Source organism: Primulina eburnea, chromosome 5 (assembly GCF_022965805.1).
Source record: "Primulina eburnea isolate SZY01 chromosome 5, ASM2296580v1, whole genome shotgun sequence".
NCBI lineage: Eukaryota > Viridiplantae > Streptophyta > Magnoliopsida > Lamiales > Gesneriaceae > Primulina > Primulina eburnea.
The window spans coordinates 38,545,678-38,567,861 of NC_133105.1; the positions used below are offsets into that span (position 1 = coordinate 38,545,678).

Consider the following 22,184-nt stretch of genomic DNA (forward strand, 5'->3'; position numbering starts at 1 on the left):
ACAACTCAGATATCTACATGTTTGTTTTTATGTGGAGAAGAAAATTCAGATGGGAAGATTTTCAAAAGTGATGTGCATTAAAATATTAATTTCTTGGAACACCAATGAAGACTTATGTGTAAAAAATAATATTTTATTTGTGGTTGTCTCCCCAAATTTGGCTATAAATAGGGGTGCATTGTAATGTATTGGGATATCCCTCATTTTATGAACAAACCTTTGAGTTCATAATATTTCTCTCTTTGTTTTTTCCTTTATTTCTTCATTTAAATATAATTAGCATGTTAAATTAATATTCAAAGTTTTACACTTTGAATAATGAGTAGCTAACTTCCCAAAGTTGAGATGAAAAGGTGAAACTATTGGCATGATAATAAGGTTATTAAAAGGTAAGAATATATGTTTTATATTATTTAATCATTATTTATTGTTTATGTTATATTTATTTTTAAGTATTAGTATATCCTACTTATAATTGAGAGTTTTGATTTATTGTTGCTATATGTTACACAAAATTCTTGGAGCCATTTAAATGTTAGTTTTGTATTACCAACCATTTAAAGTGGATGCCTTGATTTATTATATGATTATATCATAATATTAATTTCTTGGAACAATTTAAATGTTAGTTTGGTATTACCAACCATTTAAAGTGGATGCCTTGATTTATTATATATGAATATATCATAATATTAATTTCTTGGTACCATTTAAATGTTTGTTTGGTTTACCAACCATTTAAAGTGGATGCCTCGATTTATTATATATTAATATCATAATATTAATTTCTCGGTACCATTTAAATGTTTGGTTTTACCAACAATTTAAAGTGGATGCCTTGATTTAGTGTTTACAAATATATATATATATATATATATATATATATATATATATATAGCACAATAAATACTTGATATTATTTACAAGTTTTGGTATATATTATATATTTATAAGATAATAACTTATAATATAATAAAAATATGATTATTTAATATATATTGGAACCATTTTATTAAGTGGATTTCAATAATGTTCATTAATGTTAACTTTATTAAAATACCAAGAGTGGATCCTTTAATCTCAGATACTTAAATTAAAATGCGAACAATTAAAAATTACAAATTAAAGATTCAAACCATTAAAAAAAAACAAAAACAAAAACAAAAAGACATTGTAGTGGACTTGTAATTACCTTAGCTTCCCTGTGGATACGATATTCGGACTCACCGAATTATAATACTTGTTGACAACCTGCTCTTGGGAGTGCAACAATCAAAGTCGCAACAAATCATCTTGCAGAAGGACCACAATCACGTTTCCTCGGGGACATCAAAAGTTTAGATTCCTCGACAAAAATAAGTGGAAATGTGAACCTAATCACTTTTCCTTGGGGATAACAAAAGCAAAAGATTCCTCGACAAAAGATAGTGGGCATGTGACTCACCAACTAAATGACCAAGGAAAATTGGATCCAATTACAATACAGTAAATGTGAACCAATAAAAATACACAAGAACAAAGTCGACACCTAAAGAAATGTATTATACATATTTAAAGGTTTCTAAAAGACGCATCAAAAGAATAAGAAAGAAACTGGAAAATACTAAAGATCTCTACAAACTGTTAAAAAAAAAAGGAACGAGATCTCAGCTGATATAATACAAACAAATATCTACTGGTTATGCCAGAAGATAAAGTCAGAAGAACGAGCTGTTTCTAGATTGATAATCTAGAAAGAAGACAATTTGAGTGGATGTACCATTCAACCACTCAACCAGATAGGGTCAACCACAGCCGGAAGGAATCATATTATAGAAAGAGTTTGAAGTCCGAAATACAAATCCGCCAAGCACTAGTAGAAAAATCGGTTTTTACTTCGTCAGGCATTACTTCGGCAATAATAAATTACGAAGTAATACATTATCAATAACTTCAGTAATAACATAAGGGAAGTAAAATAATATATTTTACTTCGGATGTTTAAAAATACGGGCTTCACTGTAAACTTTTTATTATATTTTATTCGTCATATCAATGTTGATGAAGTAAAAAATAAGGAAAATAAGTTCATACTGAAGTAAAAAGATGAACCGATAAGTTTAATTAATTTAATATCGATTATATCGTATATATATTCCTTCAATTCAGACGCGTGAGCTCATTTCGATCGATCCACATTTTCCTTCAAAATTAACCCTAATTTCAGTCATCTTCGCTTCGAACCGCACCGCGCTGCCTCCATTCCACGCACCGCCGCCGCCGTTCCACCATCGAGAGAGAAGAAGGCGGGACGAACAACACCACCACTACCACCACCGTTCCAAGCACCGAGAGGGAAGCTGCGACTGGAGATACACCACGTTCGCTTCGAACCACCAACACCACCGCCGTTCCACTCACTGAGAGGGAAGCAAAACACCACCACCACCACCGTTCAAAGCACAGAGACGGAAGAAGCGACTAAGATACACAACGGTCGTCCCTTGCGCCTTTGTTTCTTCTCCACTTTGACTGGAACGATATTGCTTTACATGTGTTAGTCCGTCACCAGTTTCCCGAGGTATAGTATTGATTGGAACGATAATTGGTTAATTTCTTGTTGTCACCTTGGTTGTCCGTCTCTGGGTTCATAATTTTCGGCACATGTGAGAGTAATTCAAATAAAAATTAATTAGGAACAATGTTGATTTATTTTCATCAATAGGTAGTCTTCTTTCGTTTTTTTTTTTTGCGTTCAAGAAATTAAATTGAAAATGACATTATTAAATGTAATATTTTCAGGTTTAGATCAAATTTATTGTTATATATTTCTGGTATTTTGCTGTATTGAAATGGATAAATCTTGGATTCACTCGGATAGAAGGTCAAAACAGTACGAGGATTGTGTGGAACTGTTTATCAGAGGTGGTTTAGAGAATCCCCGTATTGACCCCAATTTAATTCATTGTCCTTGTTGCAAATGTAAAAATCCTAAAAAATTATCAGCTAAGTCCATTCGAGAGCATCTTTATTTCCATGGTTTTAGTCAAAATTATGTGAATTGGATTTGGCACGGTGAGTCTGCTGAAAGTGACAAAGTAAATTGGAGCACCAACAAGGAGTCAACTAGTAACTATCACTGACACTTTGAAACCACTAATATTTGTGAGGCAACATATGATAATTATACAGAAAATTCAGAAGCGTTTATGGAATTTTTGGAGGAAGCAGAGAAACCTTTGTATAATGGATGTAAGTGTTACACAAAGTTGACTGCAATTGTGAAAATATACAACACCTAAAGCAAAGCATGGGATGATTGACGCTCTATTTTCCGATCTACTAATGGATTTTGGGGATATGCTACCATAATCACAACCTGCCAACCAAAATGTATGATGTAAAAAAGACATTGAGTTGTTTGGCGTTGAGTCATGAAAAGATTCATGCTTGTTCCAATGATTGCATTCTTTACAGGAAGCAATATAAAGACTGCAGTAAACTGCCCTAAATGTGGCTTGTCACGGTGGAAGCTAACCAAGAAGAATGTTGAGAAGAAAGGTGTTCCTGGAAAGGTGTTGTGGTATTTCCCTCCCATACCAAGATTTTAAGCGCATGTTTAAATCTCTACATACCTCCAAAAATTTAACATGACATGCAGAAACCACAGGAGTTCCCGGTCAGTTACGTCATCCAGCTGATTCACCATCTTGCAAGTTGGTGGATCATATGTTGCCCGACTTTGAAAGTGAACCAAGAAATCTTCGCCTGGCACTTGCAGCTGATGGAATTAATCATTATAGCAACCTTAGTAGTCGGTACAGTTGCTGGCCAATTATGTTGGTCACCTATAATATGCCTCCAAACATGTGTATGAAGAGAAAATTTATCATGCTAACTATGCTCATTTCAGGGCCTAAACAGCCAGGAAACAATATAGATGTCTATCTTGATGTGTTAGTTGAAGATTTGCAAAGATTGTGGGATAGAGTTGATGGTGTCTATGATGCTTATTGAAGACAAATTTTCACTCTTAAAGCAGTCTTATTATGGACCATCAATGACTTTCCAGCCTATGGTAACCTTAGTGGATGTACTACAAATGGTTATTATGCATGCCTAGTATGCAAAGAAGATACTTGTGCAAAGCATTTGGAAAATGGGAAGAAAATGTCATTTGTTGGTCATAGACGATTCCTACCACGGTTTCATCCATATCGGAGGCAAATGCTAGAGTTCGATGGTATGGAAGAACATGGAAAATCGTCTACACTATTATCTTGGGTTGCTTTGTTTGACAAACTTTCTAACATAAGGTGTGTTTTCGGAAAGAAGATTAGTGTGAAAGGTAAAAAGAGAAAGAATGCAAAGGACAATAATTTGGAAGATAGTAAAGAAGAAAAAGATTTGGATCAACAGATTTCAGAAAATGTTGGAAGAAGAAATCAGTTTTTTTCAATCTTCCTTATTGGAAACACCTGCATGTTAGGCATTGTCTCGATGTGATGCACATAGAGAAAAATGTCTTCGAATCTCTCATTAATACTTTGATGAATGTTAAAGGATAAACCAAGGACAATGTGGCAGCTAGGTTGGACATGGTTCAAATGAGAGTTAGGCTTGAATTGACACCTAAATTTGGTGAAAAAAGAATATGTTCCTCCTGCTGCATGCTCATTCACAAAAAAAGAAAAGTTACAAGTTTTTCAGTCGATAATGGGTATAAAAGTCCCAGAAGGTTTCTCATCAAACCTGAAAAATCTTGTGTCTTTGTCTGAGTTGAAATTGATTGGCTTGAAATGTCATGATTGTCATGTTCTAATGCAGCATTTCCTGCCAATACTCATACGTGATGCGTTACCAAAACATGTTAGATATGCCATCATAAGATTATGCTTCTTTTTCAAAGATATTTGTTGCAAGGTGATAGATGTAGCCAAGTTAGATAAGCTGCAATCTGACTTGGTTGTTACACTCTGTTTATTGGAGCAGTATTTCCCCCCTTCTTTCTTCGATGTCATGCTTCACTTAATAGTTCATCTTGTTCGAGAAGTTTGATTATGTGGACCAGTGTACTTCCGGTGGATGTACCCGTCCATGAAGGTGCTTAAGAGTTATGTAGGCAGTCGAAACATCCTGAAGGTTGCATTGTTCAGAGATATTCAGCCGAAGAAGCAATTGAGTTTTGTTCGGAATACCTAAATGACCTTGATCCTATTGGGGTCCCTCAATCAAATCGCGATCCCAAATCAAACATTGCTGGCTTCTTAGTATGCAAAACACCAATTATAATGCCACTAGTTGACCTTCAACAAGCACATTTGATTGTGATGGAAAATACAGAAGAAGTATCTCCCTACATTATGTAAGTGTATTGCATTAATCTATAATTATGCACCCATGTGATTGTCAATATTTAATATCCAACACAAATTTCTATATAAATATTTCCACAGTGAACATAAATATTTCTTGAAGTCAATGTTTCGGAAAAAAGAGAAAGATGAAAGGTGGATAAGATGCTCACAATAGATGTTCATTGACTGGTTTTGTGCAAATGTTAGGTGGATAAATCTGCTTTATGCATTTTGCGGTGAACAGTTTGTAGCTTGTATTTTAATCACCATATTCTAATTGTATAAATGTCAGGTGGATGCTGAAATAGATAGCTGCAATGGTGGAACGACATCAACATTGACATGGCTGGCTCATGGTCCACGTGGGCAAGTCATTAAGTATAGTAGTTACGTGATAAAAATGACAATTTATACCAAACAAAGGCACGGGATGATGAGAGAGTTTGCCAAAACAGTTGGGCTTCTCTAGTTGCTAGCACCATGCTTGTCTGTAGTGCCAAAGATAAGAATCCCTTGATGACTGATGTGACTTTCTATGAAGTGATTGAAGAAATATGAGAGTTGGACTATCATCAATTTCAAGTTCCTCTTTTCAAGTTTGCGTGGGTTGCAAAAGACAAAGGAGTAATCAACAATGATGAATGTAGATTCACCTTGGTCAATATGAACAAAATAGGGAACAAGAATGACTCATTTGTCCTTGCAAGTCAAGTCAATCAAGTCTTTTATATTGATGACCCAATACAAAAAGGGTGGTTAATTGTACTCCTTGTGCCAAATCGATGTTACGAGGGAGATGATGATGGTTGGACTAGTATTCCTGATTCTCGAACAATTGATGATGTTGATACTCATTGTATTCCGGCTCATGAAAGTTACTTTAGATCATAAAGTGAGGGTGGCTGGGAAACGAACAAGAAAAAATGATGTTTTTCAATTTTATGTCATGTTTTTTGTTATGCTATAAACATAACCTCATTGCTATTATTTATGTCAGGTTTCTACCAGTCATGTTTATTATTTATGTTATTATTGTTTTTGTTCTTATTTATCTCATGTTTATACATGTCTTATTAGAATTATTGTTTATGTTATTTTAATGGTTAATGTTATTGTGTAGGTTTTAGCATTGGTTTCATTCATGTAAATATGTAGAAAAAGGCTTAATGGGTCGTAAAAAAAAGGAAACAAATGCTACAGTTGAGATGATACAAGGAGTACATGATGATAAGCTAAATGAAGTTACTTATGTAGAGCACCCTGTACTTACTGATGGAGAAGAACATCCTGTAGATGTGCAGAGGAACAAGCGAGGCCCTACATTGATGGGTAAACTAATTGCTACTGCCAGATGGGGGGAAAAAGCAAAGATTGATTATGATGACATGGGGCGGCTAGCATACAATGCAAATGGAAGGGCTTTACAATCATACATCGGTTCTATTGCTAGAGCCATGGTGCCAATCAGTATAAAGTCATGGCCTGAAGTCCAGAAAACGTAAAACAAAATCTTTGGGAAGAGATTTCGGTAAGTACAAGCTTCAATTTGAATTTACACTCATACTTGCACCTCTAACTAATCTGTTTTTGTTGCAGAATGTCTTTGAACTAGCGCCACAAAGTGAGTATGCTATGATGAATTCAGCATCTCAGAAGTGGCGAGATTTCAAAAACAAATTGACTAGTAGATTTGTTTGGCCGAGCAAAGATAATCCTGAAAAGTTGATTTTTCCACCAAGTCAGTATCAACTCCCACTAGCGGATAGGAAAGCATTTGTGGATGCGAGACTGGATCCATCATGGGAGGTACTTTAAAAATTGATATGTTTCCTCACGAATTTATTAAATTCAATACTTAACTGAGCTAACATAATGATGCAGGTTACTCATGAAAAACAAAAACAACGGACCATGCATTGTAGATATCACCACAGAATGTCTCGCAAGGGTTACATCGGCTTGGAGGCTGAACTGGTAAGAAACAGAGCAATATATTTGTAATTTTTAGCATGTTCTTCATGTTATTAAACATATGAGTTTTGAAATTTTAGGGGAACAAAAAATTGGTTGCTGAAGATGAGGAAGTTGATAGATCTGTGCTTTGGCGTAAAGCTCGAGAAGACAAATCTTGAAACATAACATGTTCGGAGACATCAGAAGTAGCTGAAAAAATTTGTAAATGTTTAGTTTTATTCAATCGCCATTTTGCCTAGATAAGTAACACTGTAGTTTGTGAATTGATTTGTCATGTCTCCAATTGTAGGATGAATTGTTGGAAAAGAAAGGCAAAGGAGAGTTCAAATCTTCTGGAATGAATGACGTGTTATCCGCTACCTTAGGAAGCCAAGAACACTATGGAAGGGTTCGAGGTGTGGGAGGTTTCGTAAAACCACAAGTATACTTTAAAATTCCAAGAAAGAAGAGAGAAACAATCTCAAAAGCTGTGATTGAAAATGTAAAATCACAATCGGAGGAGACTAAAAGTTTGAAAGCTGAATTGGAGATGCTGAGGTCTCAACTTGTTGCTGTGATTCCATTAATCAATGATCGATCTTCTGAGAATGTAGCATCAAACAAGTTCACAGGAGTGAAAGACTCAAAATTGTTAGATGATGCGGCAGAAGTTTATGATTGCGGCACTTCAAATACGAATGTTGTATGTCTCTGAATTTAATGTCAATTAAATTCTATTCACCTCCGTATAAAAATATATCATGTCTTTTTTGTTCTTGAAAGGGGAAACATTGCGGCACTTCAAATACGAAGGTTGTATGTTCCACTTGGTGAAGACAACTTCAAGTTATCTATTGATGTTGTCTTAGATGAAAAAGCACAGCTTCCGATCCCAATTAAGTTTGGACCAACAATCATCAAAGATGCTGTTGGAGTCATTGTTGGTTGGCCTAAAGAGTTGGTTGTTTTTCCAAAGACAAAGGTACTTTAGGTTTTCATTTGAATTTGTGTTTGCAACTGTCAGATATGTTGCTCGAACACTGTTTTATTTTAAAATACTTGTATGAGTAATATTTTAAATTGTAGAGGAAGGGGAAACCTCAATCATTTGCGCTTGCGGATGTTCCTGGTCAGCGCGACAAGTTCAAAGAAATTGAGAAAACATTGCCCATGTTGTGCAAGTATATCTACTCTCATGTTGTTAGATTGCTGAATGAATCGGATACCATATACATTGAGTTTGAGGACGCTATGTTTGGACGTCCTAAAAGCATACGGGTGCTAAGAGAAGATATCTTACGCTTTATGGAGATGAGGGAGATAGGTGCCAGAAAAATTTTAGTTTACATGGGGTATATATATAATGTCTAACTTACAATATTTGTGCATTTATATAATATTTTTTGTGGTACTTCTTCTTATTTTGAAAATTTTCTAAACAATATATTTGTGCATCTATATCATGAAGCCGCCTCTACAAATATTTGAAGAAAAAAGACAAGGCTGATTATTTTTCGTTTGTGGATCCCGGTAATATACCTACATGCCCGATTGGCACAGATGGATGTGACTTATCACAACATATTACTGACCAGTTGGAAGCAGTGTGTAGAGATAACATCTGCCTCATCCCATACAACACTGGGTAAGAATTTAGTTATTTATAGATTTCTACTTCATGATAGAAAATGCTGTAATTTCATTTTTTCAGGTATCATTGGATCTTGACAATCGTCAACGAAGATAATAATATGATATATTTATTGGATTCTACGTCTAACAGGAACCGAGAGGATACATGGAAAACTATTGTGACAAATTAGGTAGTAGCTTATGTTGATTTTGAATACATTAACTTATAAATATGCAAAAAAATAACTTCTTACTTTTTAAAATGTAGTGGGGTGAAGATGAACAATGCCTCGAAGGGTATTTCTAAAATGCCAGGTTTTAAAATATTGACGGTATGTATCGTACTTATTTATGAATACATGAATTGGTAGTGGTTATTAATTAGATTGTGATTGTTGCATTAACTTTTCAATTCCATTATAGGGTAATTTGAAACAAAGTGGTTCGGTTGAATGTAGATATTGTGTGATGAGGTACATGAAAGAGTTAGTCGATTGCGATGATCCACAGTTGGAGAAGATGACGAGTTTCTTCTTGGGATAAATTTGTTGATTGATTGAGATGAATTGTTGCCATTAAGATATATTTTATTGTTGAGATAATGTGTTGCCATTGGGATATATTTTATTGTTGAGATAATTGCTTGAGATGAATTGTTGTCATTGTGATTTATTTTATATTAGTGATATTTTAGTTATCCAAGTTTTCATCTTCATGTCTTCTGTTATTATTTGATTATTCGGAGAACGTCGTGTCATGATTTAATAATTTTCAATTTTATGATTTCTTTTTTATTTGTGGTTTCTGGGATATGTACTCTATTCTATACCATTATTTTTTTTGCTTGATTCTTGTTGATTGGCTTTTGACATATGCATTTAGTAGTCTAAATAAATTAGTCAACAACTACTGCACTTAGTTTATTGTTGTTTAGTTTCTTCGCATTACTGCTAATGAATTTTTTTATGCTTTCCAGTTGTTGCTTGAGTAGTTCATTTATCGGTGTTGATTGAATGAGCTTCAGTACTTCTTTCTTTTGACAATTTTCCTTCTGATTTCTGTAATATGTTTTTTCGTGAGCTGCATTATTATTTTCCAATATCTTTCTTGCGTTGCCTTCAACCGAGATTAGGATCTTTGGTTTAGTAAGTTAAATTGTCTTCATGCAATTGGAGTAATCTGTAATGGATGTAGACTAGATGGAAACAACAGGCGCTATCTCAGCTTGGAGAGTGGTGACATGTTATGAAATTTTATCCGGTGTTATTTCAAGATGCAAATGAAATAAGTTCGTACTTTCAAATGAAACATGCCTCTACCAGTACTGATATATTTTATATCTGTTAATTTTTATTTGAAATAGAAGATCTAATGTATTTTCTTTTTTAAATTTCAGTTTGCAGGATGCATCAAGAACCAATATTACACCCAATCTCAATATGACGAGGTTAGAAATGAAAGGAGTGAATTTGTTTACTCCTATGTAGGTGCTTAAATGGATGGTGTATGTTGGGATAAATATTTTGTTTGTCATTGTGGATTTTTGGATATACTTTTGGTTTTGTGGATACATTTTTCGGTTATTTATGGATTGATGAATATGTAATTGTGGATTCGTGGATATTCATCATTTTTAGATGGATAATTTATGAATTTAATTATATTAGTGTATTAAGCCATATATTGCGAAGTCTTTTTGTGACACCCTGACCCGTTTCAAAAGAAATAGATTCTATAATGCGGAAGCCTTAAAAAATAAAGACTTGGAGGAAATATGATCTTTAAAATTTTTGCAAAGTTTCCCCATAAAAAGAACTCATAACCTACCTCAAGAAATAAAACCAAAACACAATAGAATTATCACAACTAAACATAACAATACATACCATATATACATAATCAATGATTTTAAAGGAGCTAACATCATTTAAAATACCATTTACCATACCATATACATAGTTCATAAGATGCATTCAAGGAAAAGTCTACTTACAACCCATTACACAAGTGCTTGTCAAGTCCTTGAGGAATTCCTACAACAATAACCATATATTGAACCATTAACATCTCAATAATCATAAACCCATATCAATTGATCCATAAAACCAACACCAACAACAAACCCATGATCTCTCCCAACACCAAAACCAAGAAATAACCACACCAAAAGCTTACCTTAGCTTCCTTGAACCAACAATAACCTTGCTCTCAACACAAATCACCAACCACAAGCTTGAATCAAAGAAAAGAAAGGAGAGAAATAGGAACCCTAGCTCACCCCTTGAGAGAAGAATCGAGAATGAGGGAAGAAATGAGAGAAAATAGAGCAAACACTTGTATTTAAGCTCTTAAAACTCCAAAACACGCTTTTAAAAAAATGCTGGCCGCTGGGGCTGACACTTTTTCCCGCTAGGGCGAGGAACTCTCGGCCAAAAACTATTTTTTTCCGAACAAGGCTCGCTAGGGCGGCCACTTTCGCCCGCTAGGGCGAGCACACTGCGCACATGCACTACAAAGATCGCCTCAGAAACGCCTCTTCCGTTCAAAATTTGGAAAAGTGGTAAACTACAAAGTTGTAGCTCTATGTCTTTCCTTAACCATATCCAAATTTCAGATCATTTAGAGGTCTGACTAAAAGGTTATGCCATTTCTCCCCACATGTGTCATTGTAGGAGCGACGATACGCACAACTCACTTCGGGTCGCTTTTGGCTCGCCTTCCCTAATGATTTGAACAAAACTCAAAACATGAAAGTTATAGTCTTATGTCTTATCTTTCTAATGGAAGTGGCCTCACATCAATTGGATCAATATACAAAACATTATGCTAAACACCACAACTACTGCCACCGTTTCATACCGTTTCAGCACTTCCATTACCTATTTAACTCAAATTCAACCTTCTATTCTACCCATCCATTATCTATTCCATTCTATAACATTCATTACCATTCATATCATAATGTACATCCATAACCACCACAATAAAAATACCGTAATTCATAATAAAAGACATGAACGATCGGCTATTACAATTCTCCTCCCCTTATAAAATTTCGTCCCCGAAATTTACCTCAAGACGCAAACAATTCAGGATAACGTTGCTTCATCTCTTCCTCGGGTTCCCATGTTGCTTCTTCGATGACATGATTACTCCATAACACCTTCACGATCCCAATTTCTTTATTTCTAAGCATTTTAACCTTTCGATCTAGTATTTGCACCGGTCTTTCATGATAACTCAAATTTGGCGTTAAATCTAGTGGTTCATGACGAAGTACATGAGTTGGATTCGATACATATTTACGAAGCATTGAGACATGAAATACAATATGCACTCTATCCAAATCCGGAGGCAGAGCCACTCGATAAGCTCGCTCGCCAATTCTGTCGAGAATCTCGAAAGGTCCAATAAAACGAGGACTCAGCTTCCCTTTCCTTCCAAATCTCATAACTCCCTTGAGAGGAGCTATCTTAACAAACACGTGATCACCTACATCGAATGCCAACGGCCTTCTTCGAACATCTGCATAGCTTTTCTGTCGAGACTGTGCAGTTTTCATTTTTTCTCGAATCAATGCTACAACATCAACCATTTGTTGAACCAACTCTGGCCCTAACATCTTTCTTTCACCTACTTCATCCCAGAACAAAGGTGAACGACACCTTCTCCCATACAGAGCTTCATAAGGTGCCATGCCAATCGAAGACTGATAGCTGTTGTTATATGTGAATTCTACAAGTGGAAGCTTCAAATCCCAACTTTCAGGAAAATCAATAATGCAAGCTCTTAACATGTCCTCAAGAATCTGAATAACTCGTTCTGATTGTCCGTCACTCTGAGGATGATAAGCTGTGCTGAAGGCCAACTTGGTACCCAAAGCTCTATGCAAACTCTTCCAGAACTCCGATGTAAACCTTGGATCACGATCAGAAACAATTGACACTGGTATCCCATGAAGTCTAACAATCTCTTGAACATAAGCCTCAGCATATTGATTCATCGAATAAGTTTTCTTGACAGGAAGAAAATGCGATGACTTGGTCAAACGATCAACAATGACCCAAATCGAATTATAACCTTTCTGCGTCCTTGGAAGTCCGACAACAAAGTACATTGTGATATGTTCCCATTTCCACTGAGGTATCGGCAATGACTGCAACAATCCTGCAGGTCTTTGGTGCTCAATCTTAACCTGCTGACATGTTAGGCATTCAGAAATATACAACGCAATATCCTTCTTCATACCTGGCCACCAGAAAAGTCGACGAAGATCTTGGTACATCTTGGTATTACCTGGATGAATCGAATATGGTGCGGTATGCGCCTCAATCAAAATATCTTGTCGAATATCATCACCGATAGGAACACATATTCGACCTCTAAAGGTCATCAACCCATCACTATTTAAACCAAACTCAGAATTTCCTTTTTGTTCAGCCTTAGATCTCATTTCCAACAATTGCTCATCATGCTGTTGTTCAACTTTAATCCTGTCATTCAAAGTAGGGCGAATCACCAAAGCTGAAAGTAGAGCTATCGTATCTTTCTCGACCAAGGCGATCTCATTCCTTTGCAAGTCCAACAATAAAGGTTTTTGAATCATAGAACTCAACACAACTCCTGATTTCCGACTCAGTGCATCTGCAACTACATTCGCTTTCCCAGGGTGGTAACTGATAGTGCAATCATAATCCTTAACAAGTTCCAACCATCTCCTCTGATGCATGTTCAATTCCTTCTGAGTAAACAGATATTTAAGGCTTTTATGATCTGAGAAAATCTCACACTTTACTCCATACAAATAATGCCGCCATATCTTCAAAGCGAATACCACAGCTGCCAACTCAAGATCGTGAGTCGGATAATTCTTTTCATAATCCTTCAGCTGACGGGAAGCATAAGCAATTACCTTACCACGCTGCATCAATACAGCACCAAGTCCTTTCTTAGAAGCATCAGTGAACACTACAAAGTCTTCAACTCCTTCAGGAAGTGACAACACTGGAGCCGATGTCAATTTATCCTTCAACTCTTGAAAACTTTGTTGACACTCATTTGTCCATTCAAATTTAACTGTCTTTCTTGTCACTGTGGTCAACGGCAGGGCTATCTTTGAGAAATCAGCGATGAAACGACGATAGTAACCCGCTAAACCAAGAAAACTTCGTACCTCAGCCACTGTCATAGGAATAGGCCACTTCTTCACTGATTCTATCTTTGTTGGATCCACGGTAATTCCATCTTTAGAAACAATATGGCCTAGAAAAGTCACTTGGTCCAACCAAAACTCACACTTCTTTAACTTGGCATATAACTGATTCTCTCTCAATTGCTGCAACACAATTCTCAAATGCTCTCGATGGAGTTCTCGAGTCTTTGAATAAACCAATATATCATCAATAAATACAATGACGAAACTGTCCAAATAAGACTTGAAGACTCGATTCATAAGATCCATAAAAACGGATGGAGCATTCGTTAACCCGAAAGACATAACCAAAAATTCATAATGACCATACCTAGTTCGAAAAGCAGTCTTAGGTATGTCGTCTTCTTTCACTTTCAATTGGTGATAACCCGATCGCAAATCAATCTTGGAAAATACTGTTGCCCCTTGCAATTGGTCAAAAATATCATCAATTCGGGGCAAAGGATACTTGTTCTTAATTGTAACTTTGTTAATCTCTCGATAGTCAATACACAAACGTAGTGACCCATCTTTCTTCTTCACAAACAATATGGGTGCTCCCCAAGGTGAAGAACTCGGTCGAATAAAGCCCTTATCTAACAATTCTTGCAATTGGTTCTTTAATTCTTTCATTTCAGTCGGTGCCATTCGATAAGGGGCTTTAGAAATAGGAGCAGTACCAGGTACAACATCAATGACAAACTCGACTTCTCTATCGGGTGGCAACCCCGGCACATCATCGGCAAAGACATCCGAATACTCTCGAACAATTTCAATATCCTTCACATTCACATTATATTCCTTACTCACATCCATCGCTGACGCCAGAAATCCCTGACACCCCTTAACCAACATCTTATTCACCTTCAAGCAAGAAATAAAAGAAGTGCCAAGCGAAGTACCTGAACCCTTGAAGATATTGCTGTCACCTTCTTCTGTTGGAAATCGCACCGTCTTCTCTATACAATCTATCACTGCACGATACGATGATAGCCAATCCATACCCAAAATCACATCAAACTCAATCATAGGAATGACAATAAGATCAGCAAACAAAATTCTCTCATTCACTTGAATAGGACAAGCTCTAATCACACTCGTTGGGCAAATCGCATCTCCAGACGGAAGCATAATAGTAAACTGGAGAGATTCAAAATAGGTGCAATACCCAACGATCTCATGAAAATTTCAGACATAAAAGAATGTGTAGCTCCAGTATCAATTAAAGTAAGGGCTACATTGCCTGAAATCATAATAGTGCCTGATATAACCGACGTATCAGGATTAACACCCTCCTTGGTCAAAGAGAAAATGTGCCCTTGAACTCGTCCTCGGCCTGAAGATTGGGTGCAATTGATGGCAATGTGACCTGCACCTCCACATCTGAAACATTTGTTGCTCCCTACAAGACATTCACCCTTGTGCGGCTTGTTGCATTTGGGACATACAGGCCTATTCGACTCAGACTGAACTGCAGGAGTTTTACCTCGATGTTCTTCTTTCCCTTTGCCTTTGTATCCCCCTTTGAAACTTTGATGCGAAGCTTGATTCTTTTGATTGAAGTTTTGCCTCCTCAATTGTCTTTCCTTCTCAATCTCTTTCTCATCCTGCTCCGCTAAAAGAGCTTTCTCCACGATCTCCTTGTACGTTGCGGCCTTATACATTCTGACATCCCTCCTAATCTCGGCTCTCAAGCCCCTCATAAAGTGTTCCCCTCGATCTTTGTCATTCGAAGCAATTAAAGGAACAAACAAGCAACCTTCTTCAAACTTCAAAATATATTCATTCACATTCAAGTTGTCCTGGCTTAATTCCAAGAACTCCTTCACTTTCCGAGTCTTGACATCCGTGGAGAAATACTTGTCATAAAATAGCTCCTTGAACTCATTCCATTTAAGGGTTTGAACACTAACAGTTACCTTCGTGGCCTCCCACCAAATGCGCGCAGTCTTGGTCAGAAGAAACACTGCACAACTAACTCGATCATTATCTTCAAAGTGTTGATAGTCAAAGATTGCTTCAATAGCTTTCACCCATTCCATAGCTGCAAGAGGATCCACACCTCCCACGAACTCAGGTGGATTCATTCTTTTAAATCTGTCATAGGCTCCCTCTGAACTAGGCTCCTGCCTCGCAAGGCCTCTACCTCCCCCTTGACCTGGGTTCTGCAACCTCAATAACTGTTGGATCTGCTCTCCATGAACTTTAGCCTGCTCCTTGAGCAACTTACTAAACTCACCAACAACTCGAGATGAAGAACTATCTTCTTCCTCTACAGCTTTCCTCTTAGGTGGCATCTCCTACATTGCATCTCAGTTTAAAATCATTTGAAATCATATATACATATACCACAAGAGATACATATCATCATATCATTACATCAATGAGATGCAGAAGTATACATACCGAAGTGTCGCAAACAGAAGAAGTCATGTGCCAATCCATTGGTCCGAGAACCATGGCTCTGATACCACTAAATGTGACACCCTGACCCGTTTCAAAAGAAATAGATTCTATAATGCGGAAGCCTTAAAAAATAAAGACTTGGAGGAAATATGATCTTTAAAAATTTTGGCAAAGTTTCCCCATAAAAAGAACTCATAACCTACCTCAAGAAATAAAACCAAAACACAATAGAATTATCACAACTAAACATAACAATACATACCATATATACATAATCAATGATTTTAAAGGAGCTAACATCATTTAAAATACCATTTACCATACCATATATATAGTTCATAAGATGCATTCAAGGAAAAGTCTACTTACAACCCAATACACAAGTGCTTGTCAAGTCCTTGAGGAATTCCTACAACAATAACCATATATTGAACCATTAACATCTCAATAATCATAAACCCATATCAATTGATCCATAAAACCAACACCAACAACAAACCCATGATCTGTCCCAACACCAAAACCAAGAAATAACCACACCAAAAGCTTACCTTAGCTTCCTTGAACCAACAATAACCTTGCTCTCAACACAAATCACCAACCACAAGCTTGAATCAAAGAAAAGAAAGGAGAGAAATAGGAACCCTAGCTCACCCCTTGAAAGAAGAATCGAGAATGAGGGAAGAAATGAGAGAAAATAGAGCAAACACTTGTATTTAAGCTCTTAAAACTCCAAAACACGCTTTTAAAAAAATGCTGGCCGCTGGGGCGGACACTTTTTCCCGCTAGGGCGAGGAACTCTCGGCCAAAAACTATTTTTTTCCGAACAAGGCTCGCTAGGGCGGCCACTTTTGCCCGCTAGGGCGAGCACACTGCGCACATGCACTAAAAAGATCGCCTCAGAAACGCCTCTTCCGTTCAAAATTTGGAAAAGTGGTAAACTACAAAGTTGTAGCTCTATGTCTTTCCTTAAACATATCCAAATTTCAGATCATTTGGAGGTCTGACTAAAAAAGTATGACATTTCTCCCCACATGTGTCATTGTAGGAGCGACGATACGCACAACTCACTTCGGGTCACTTTTGGCTCCCCTTCCCTAATGATTTGAACAAAACTCAAAACATGAAAGTTATAGTCTTATGTCTTATCTTTCTAATGGAAGTGGCCTCACATCAATTGGATCAATATACAAAACATTATGCTAAAAACCACAACTACTGCCACCGTTTCATACCGTTTCAGCACTTCCATTACCTATTTAACTCAAATTCAACCTTCTATTCTACCCATCCATTATCTATTCCATTCTATAACATTCATTACCATTCATATCATAATGTACATCCATAACCACCACAATAAAAATACCGTAATTCATAATAAAAGACATGAATGATCGGCTATTACACTTTTTTTAACAATTACTTCATCAAAATAAAAAATAATGAAGTGTAACAGGTAAATTACTTCGTTGTTATTTGCAAAATGTGAAGTAACATAATATTAAATACTTCGTCAATAAGAAATCAAACGAAGTGATAGAATTAATTTACTTCAACATTGTTATGTAAGAACGAAGTTTTTTTGCGCAATTACTTCACCAAAATACAAATTATTGAAGTATTTCGAACCACTTACTTCGTCACTAAATGTAAATTGTGAAGTAACATAATATAAAAAACTTCAATCTCTTATGATCGGTAAATATCTGACACTTCTCGCCATACAAGTAATGTCTCCAAATCTTCAACGAAAAGACGACTGCGGCTAATTCTAAATCATGCGTCGGGTAGTTCTTCTCATGCACCTTCAACTGCCTGGAGGCATAAGCTATAACCCGACCTTGCTGCATCAACACTGCGCTTAATCTGAGCTTAGATGCATCGGTATAAAGCACAAATTCACCCTGTACCTATCGGCATGGCTAGTACTGGCGCCGAAATAAGAGCTTGCTTCAAAGTATCGAAGCTCTTCTGACATTCATCACTCCACACGAACTTAGCATTCTTCTTTGTCAGTGAAGTGAGTGGCACTGCTATGGATGAAAATCCCCGAATGAACTTACGGTAGTAACCGGCTAAACCCAGAAAACTGCGGATCTGTGATGCATTCTTTGGCTCGACCCATTCCTTAACGGCTACTATCTTTGCTGGATCAACTTCAATGCCACTGCTGGACACTATATGCCCCAAAAATTCTACTTTCTGCAACCAAAACTCACACTTACTGAACTTCGCAGTTAACTTGCGACTCTGCAAAACCTGCAACACTGTCCTTAAATGCTGTCTATGCTCCTCATGGCTCTTTGAGTATATGAAAATATCGTCAATAAATACTATGACAAACTGGTCAAGGAACGGCTGGAATACTCGGTTCATGAGGTCCATGAAAATTGCTGGAGCATTCGTCAACCCAAATGGCATTACTAAGAACTCGTAATGTCCTATACCTGGTCCTGAAGGCTGTCTTGTGAACATCTGCCTCCTTCACCTTCAGCTGGTGATACCCTGATCGAAGATCTATCTTAGAGAACACTGTGGATCCCTATAACTGATCAAACAAGTCTTCGATTCTAAGAAGTGGGTACTTATTCTTTATCGTTACCTTGTTCAACTCACGGTAATCGATGCACAGTCTCATACTCCCATCCTTCTTCTTCACAAAATGTACTGGCGCGCCCCACGGTGAGAAACTAGGGCGAATGAACTCCTTGTCGAGAAGCTCTTGAATCTGTTGTTTGAGCTCTAACATCTCAGCTAGAGCTAATCGGTACAGCGCCTTAGAGATTCTCACTGTGCCTGGCATGAGATCAATAGTAAATTCCACCTCTCTCTATGGTGGAAGGCCTGAAATGTAAGGCTCGAGATTATTAGTTTCATTGACGTACGACTCGGAGGATATGAGAATGCATGTCATAAGATGAAAGTACAAAATATTTCATGTATGAGAGGCCGCACCCGCGCTCAAAACAGGAGTGCACCCGTGGTCATGCAATTATGGATTTTAGCAAGAAAAGCCGAGAGCATAGCGCACCCGCAGTGCTAACGTGACCGCACCCGTGGTGCTGCATGCGAGAAGTCCACCTTGGTTCTTATGTTGACACATGGCCTGAGGTATAAATACTTAGTGCTGATTCATTCTTTCATCGTTTCAGAAGCTGAGAACCGAGAATTCTCTCAAGAATCCTTCAATATCTTCAAGGCTTTGAAGTGAGGTAATTCATGATTTAACCATCCGAATTGCATTTCGAGTTGAGATTCTTGTTTCTCTCATTGAGGGCTTTAAGAGGATGTAACTTTCATTCATTTCCTACATGATTTAAGATATGGAGTTTGGGGGAAATTGTATTATGTTTATAGAGATGTGTTGTAATGCCCAGAAATTATGAGAAATGATAAGACAAGATTATAAAGTGTTGCCAGGATGGAAAATAAGAAATTCTTGGAAATGCAGCACCGCACTCGCGGTGCCAGGCATCACCGCACCCGCGGTAAATGGACAGTAAGTTGACAAGAAAATCCCGTAGCCACACCGCACCCGCGGTATTAGACGGAGCGCACCCGCGCTGATGACACCGCACCCGCGGTCGTGTAAGCAGCGCACCCGCGGTCAAGCTTCGGGAAATCTAGATAGAATCGTCGAGACTGAAGCGCACCCGCGGTGCATATGTTACCGCACCCGCGGTGCGACGTGCACCATGAAAAATGAGGCCACGTTTTATGAATTGCATGCAGTATATATAGAAGCGATTGACACGGTTGTTCTTCAGAAAATTCAGAAAGAGACGAAAACTTTGAAAGAAAATCCTTACGCCTTTTTGATTTGCGATTGTGGAAGATCCGTCTATCAGAATTCGAATCTGAAAGTAGTATCGTTTCCCTCGTGACACGAGCTATACAAGGACGTAAGTTTTGTTACGTTTTGAGATGTTTTGAAAATATGATGTTGCTAGAATTGCATGTGATTCAGATATGGTGTTTCTACTACCGTAGATATTGTATAATTGAAGTCAGATTAAAGAACAGACTGTGTCTGTAATTATTATGATTTTTGAAAGATAGTGACTGAGATTCTATATTAGGATTGTGTTAGTATTCAGAGTATGATTGTATTGGCACCGATTATGAGTTTCAGTATTATATTTGTGATGTTCAGATTGACGGGGTTATTTAGATTGTATTGTTATGCCGTCGAAACATCATTTGATTTAGATTGATCAGATTCAGATACGAGTTCGATTAGATTGTGATATTATTGATATGACTCAGATGGTATCTTGTTCAGACATTGATCAGATTGTATACTGATTTGAGTATTGATCAGAACAGATCGTGAATTGAGTTATTTACTGATACAGCGTATTCGATATTGTCTTTTCAGATTGATATGGACAGAGTTGAATACAGATCATCATCTTCGTCAGACCGGGACGACAAAGGTATAATTCATGTGATATTCGGGAAGAAACAACTCAATCGAGATCATCCTTGAGTTGCCCAATAAATCACATACTATATTCTTGTTTATGTTTTATCTAATTATGCTTTGGTTACAGATCATGTTGCATTGCATTAAGATGATTATGCTTGTTTACAGATTTTGTATTCATGCATTAAGATAGGAAAGTCTGCGAGATCATCCAGACTTCTAGATGTTCGGCGATATCTCAGCTTAAGGGAAGATCACCCCCCTTTGTAGATGTGGATACAGATCAGGCCGAAGTCTAGGAATAAGACGGACAGCACCTCGATTGGGAGGGTAGGTGACAGACAGTGCCGTCTTATTCACCCCGGGATCCCTAGAGTTCCAGATCGAGTCGAGTCTAGACATGATTTGATTAGGACTTCATGCTTATATGGATGTGGCTCCTAGACCATGGGACCCATCGTTATTGCTTACAGTTGTGCTAGCATGTTTTATGATTTAGATTGTTTATATGCTTGTTTATCTGATTTGAGCTGCATGCTTAATTTCATAGACTATGAAAGATATTATGTTTATACATAATCGCATGTTTAATGAATTAGTTTGTTTATATACATGCTTACCATGTTTTATACTGGGATTTATTCTCACCGGAGTTATCCGGCTGTTGTCGTGTTTTGTATGTGTGCATGACAACAGGTGGGGCTGGATCAGGGTCGAGAAGATGACGAGAGAAGACGAGTTTAGCGTGGCGATTCCGGACTTACAGTAGATTGGATTTTACTACTTGAACTGCAGTAGTTGAACCTTAGATTAATTAAAAAGACTGTTGTACATTATTGTATCTTTATACTGAAATGTAGTTTTATACAGATATGTATATCATGTAGATGCCATTATCTTCCGCACTTTATTTTAAAAAGAAAAATTTTTAGACCCTGTTTATCAGAACTGATAATTAAATCCCAACGGTGATTAAGAAGATGATTAGCGTCCGGGTCCCCACATGTGTTATTGAAATCATGGACAACATATAAAGGTAAACGGATCGAGTATGGGATATCATATGCGATTCTTATGAATTTCAGCATGGTAAGAATAGATGGTGCTGATGTATGGTGTTCTAGATTGATATTATGGTGGATTTTGAGTGATGATGATTGATTTCTGAAAGATGAGTTGATCATGATATGTTGAGAATGGATTGATTAGTATCGAGAAACTACGTCGTTATGCCGTC

At 37.1% G+C, this 22,184-nt stretch overlaps 1 protein-coding gene and 1 long non-coding RNA gene across 2 annotated transcripts; both read left to right on the plus strand.

Annotated features, from left to right (window-relative positions):
- Window positions 1–7,948: 7,948 nt before the first annotated feature.
- Window positions 7,949–9,464, plus strand: LOC140831520 (uncharacterized). Its single transcript, XM_073195274.1, has 6 exons — window positions 7,949–7,992; window positions 8,073–8,271; window positions 8,376–8,641; window positions 8,758–8,934; window positions 9,190–9,253; window positions 9,345–9,464. Exons 1-6 carry the CDS (start codon window positions 7,949–7,951, stop codon window positions 9,462–9,464), a joined length of 870 nt encoding a protein of 289 aa, XP_073051375.1.
- Window positions 9,465–10,084: 620 nt separating this feature from the next.
- LOC140831828 (uncharacterized) lies at window positions 10,085–10,504 on the plus strand. The gene is made up of 2 exons (XR_012117963.1): window positions 10,085–10,209; window positions 10,318–10,504. It is a non-coding gene; the product is annotated as an uncharacterized lncRNA (long non-coding RNA).
- The last annotated feature ends 11,680 nt before the right edge of the window (window positions 10,505–22,184 follow it).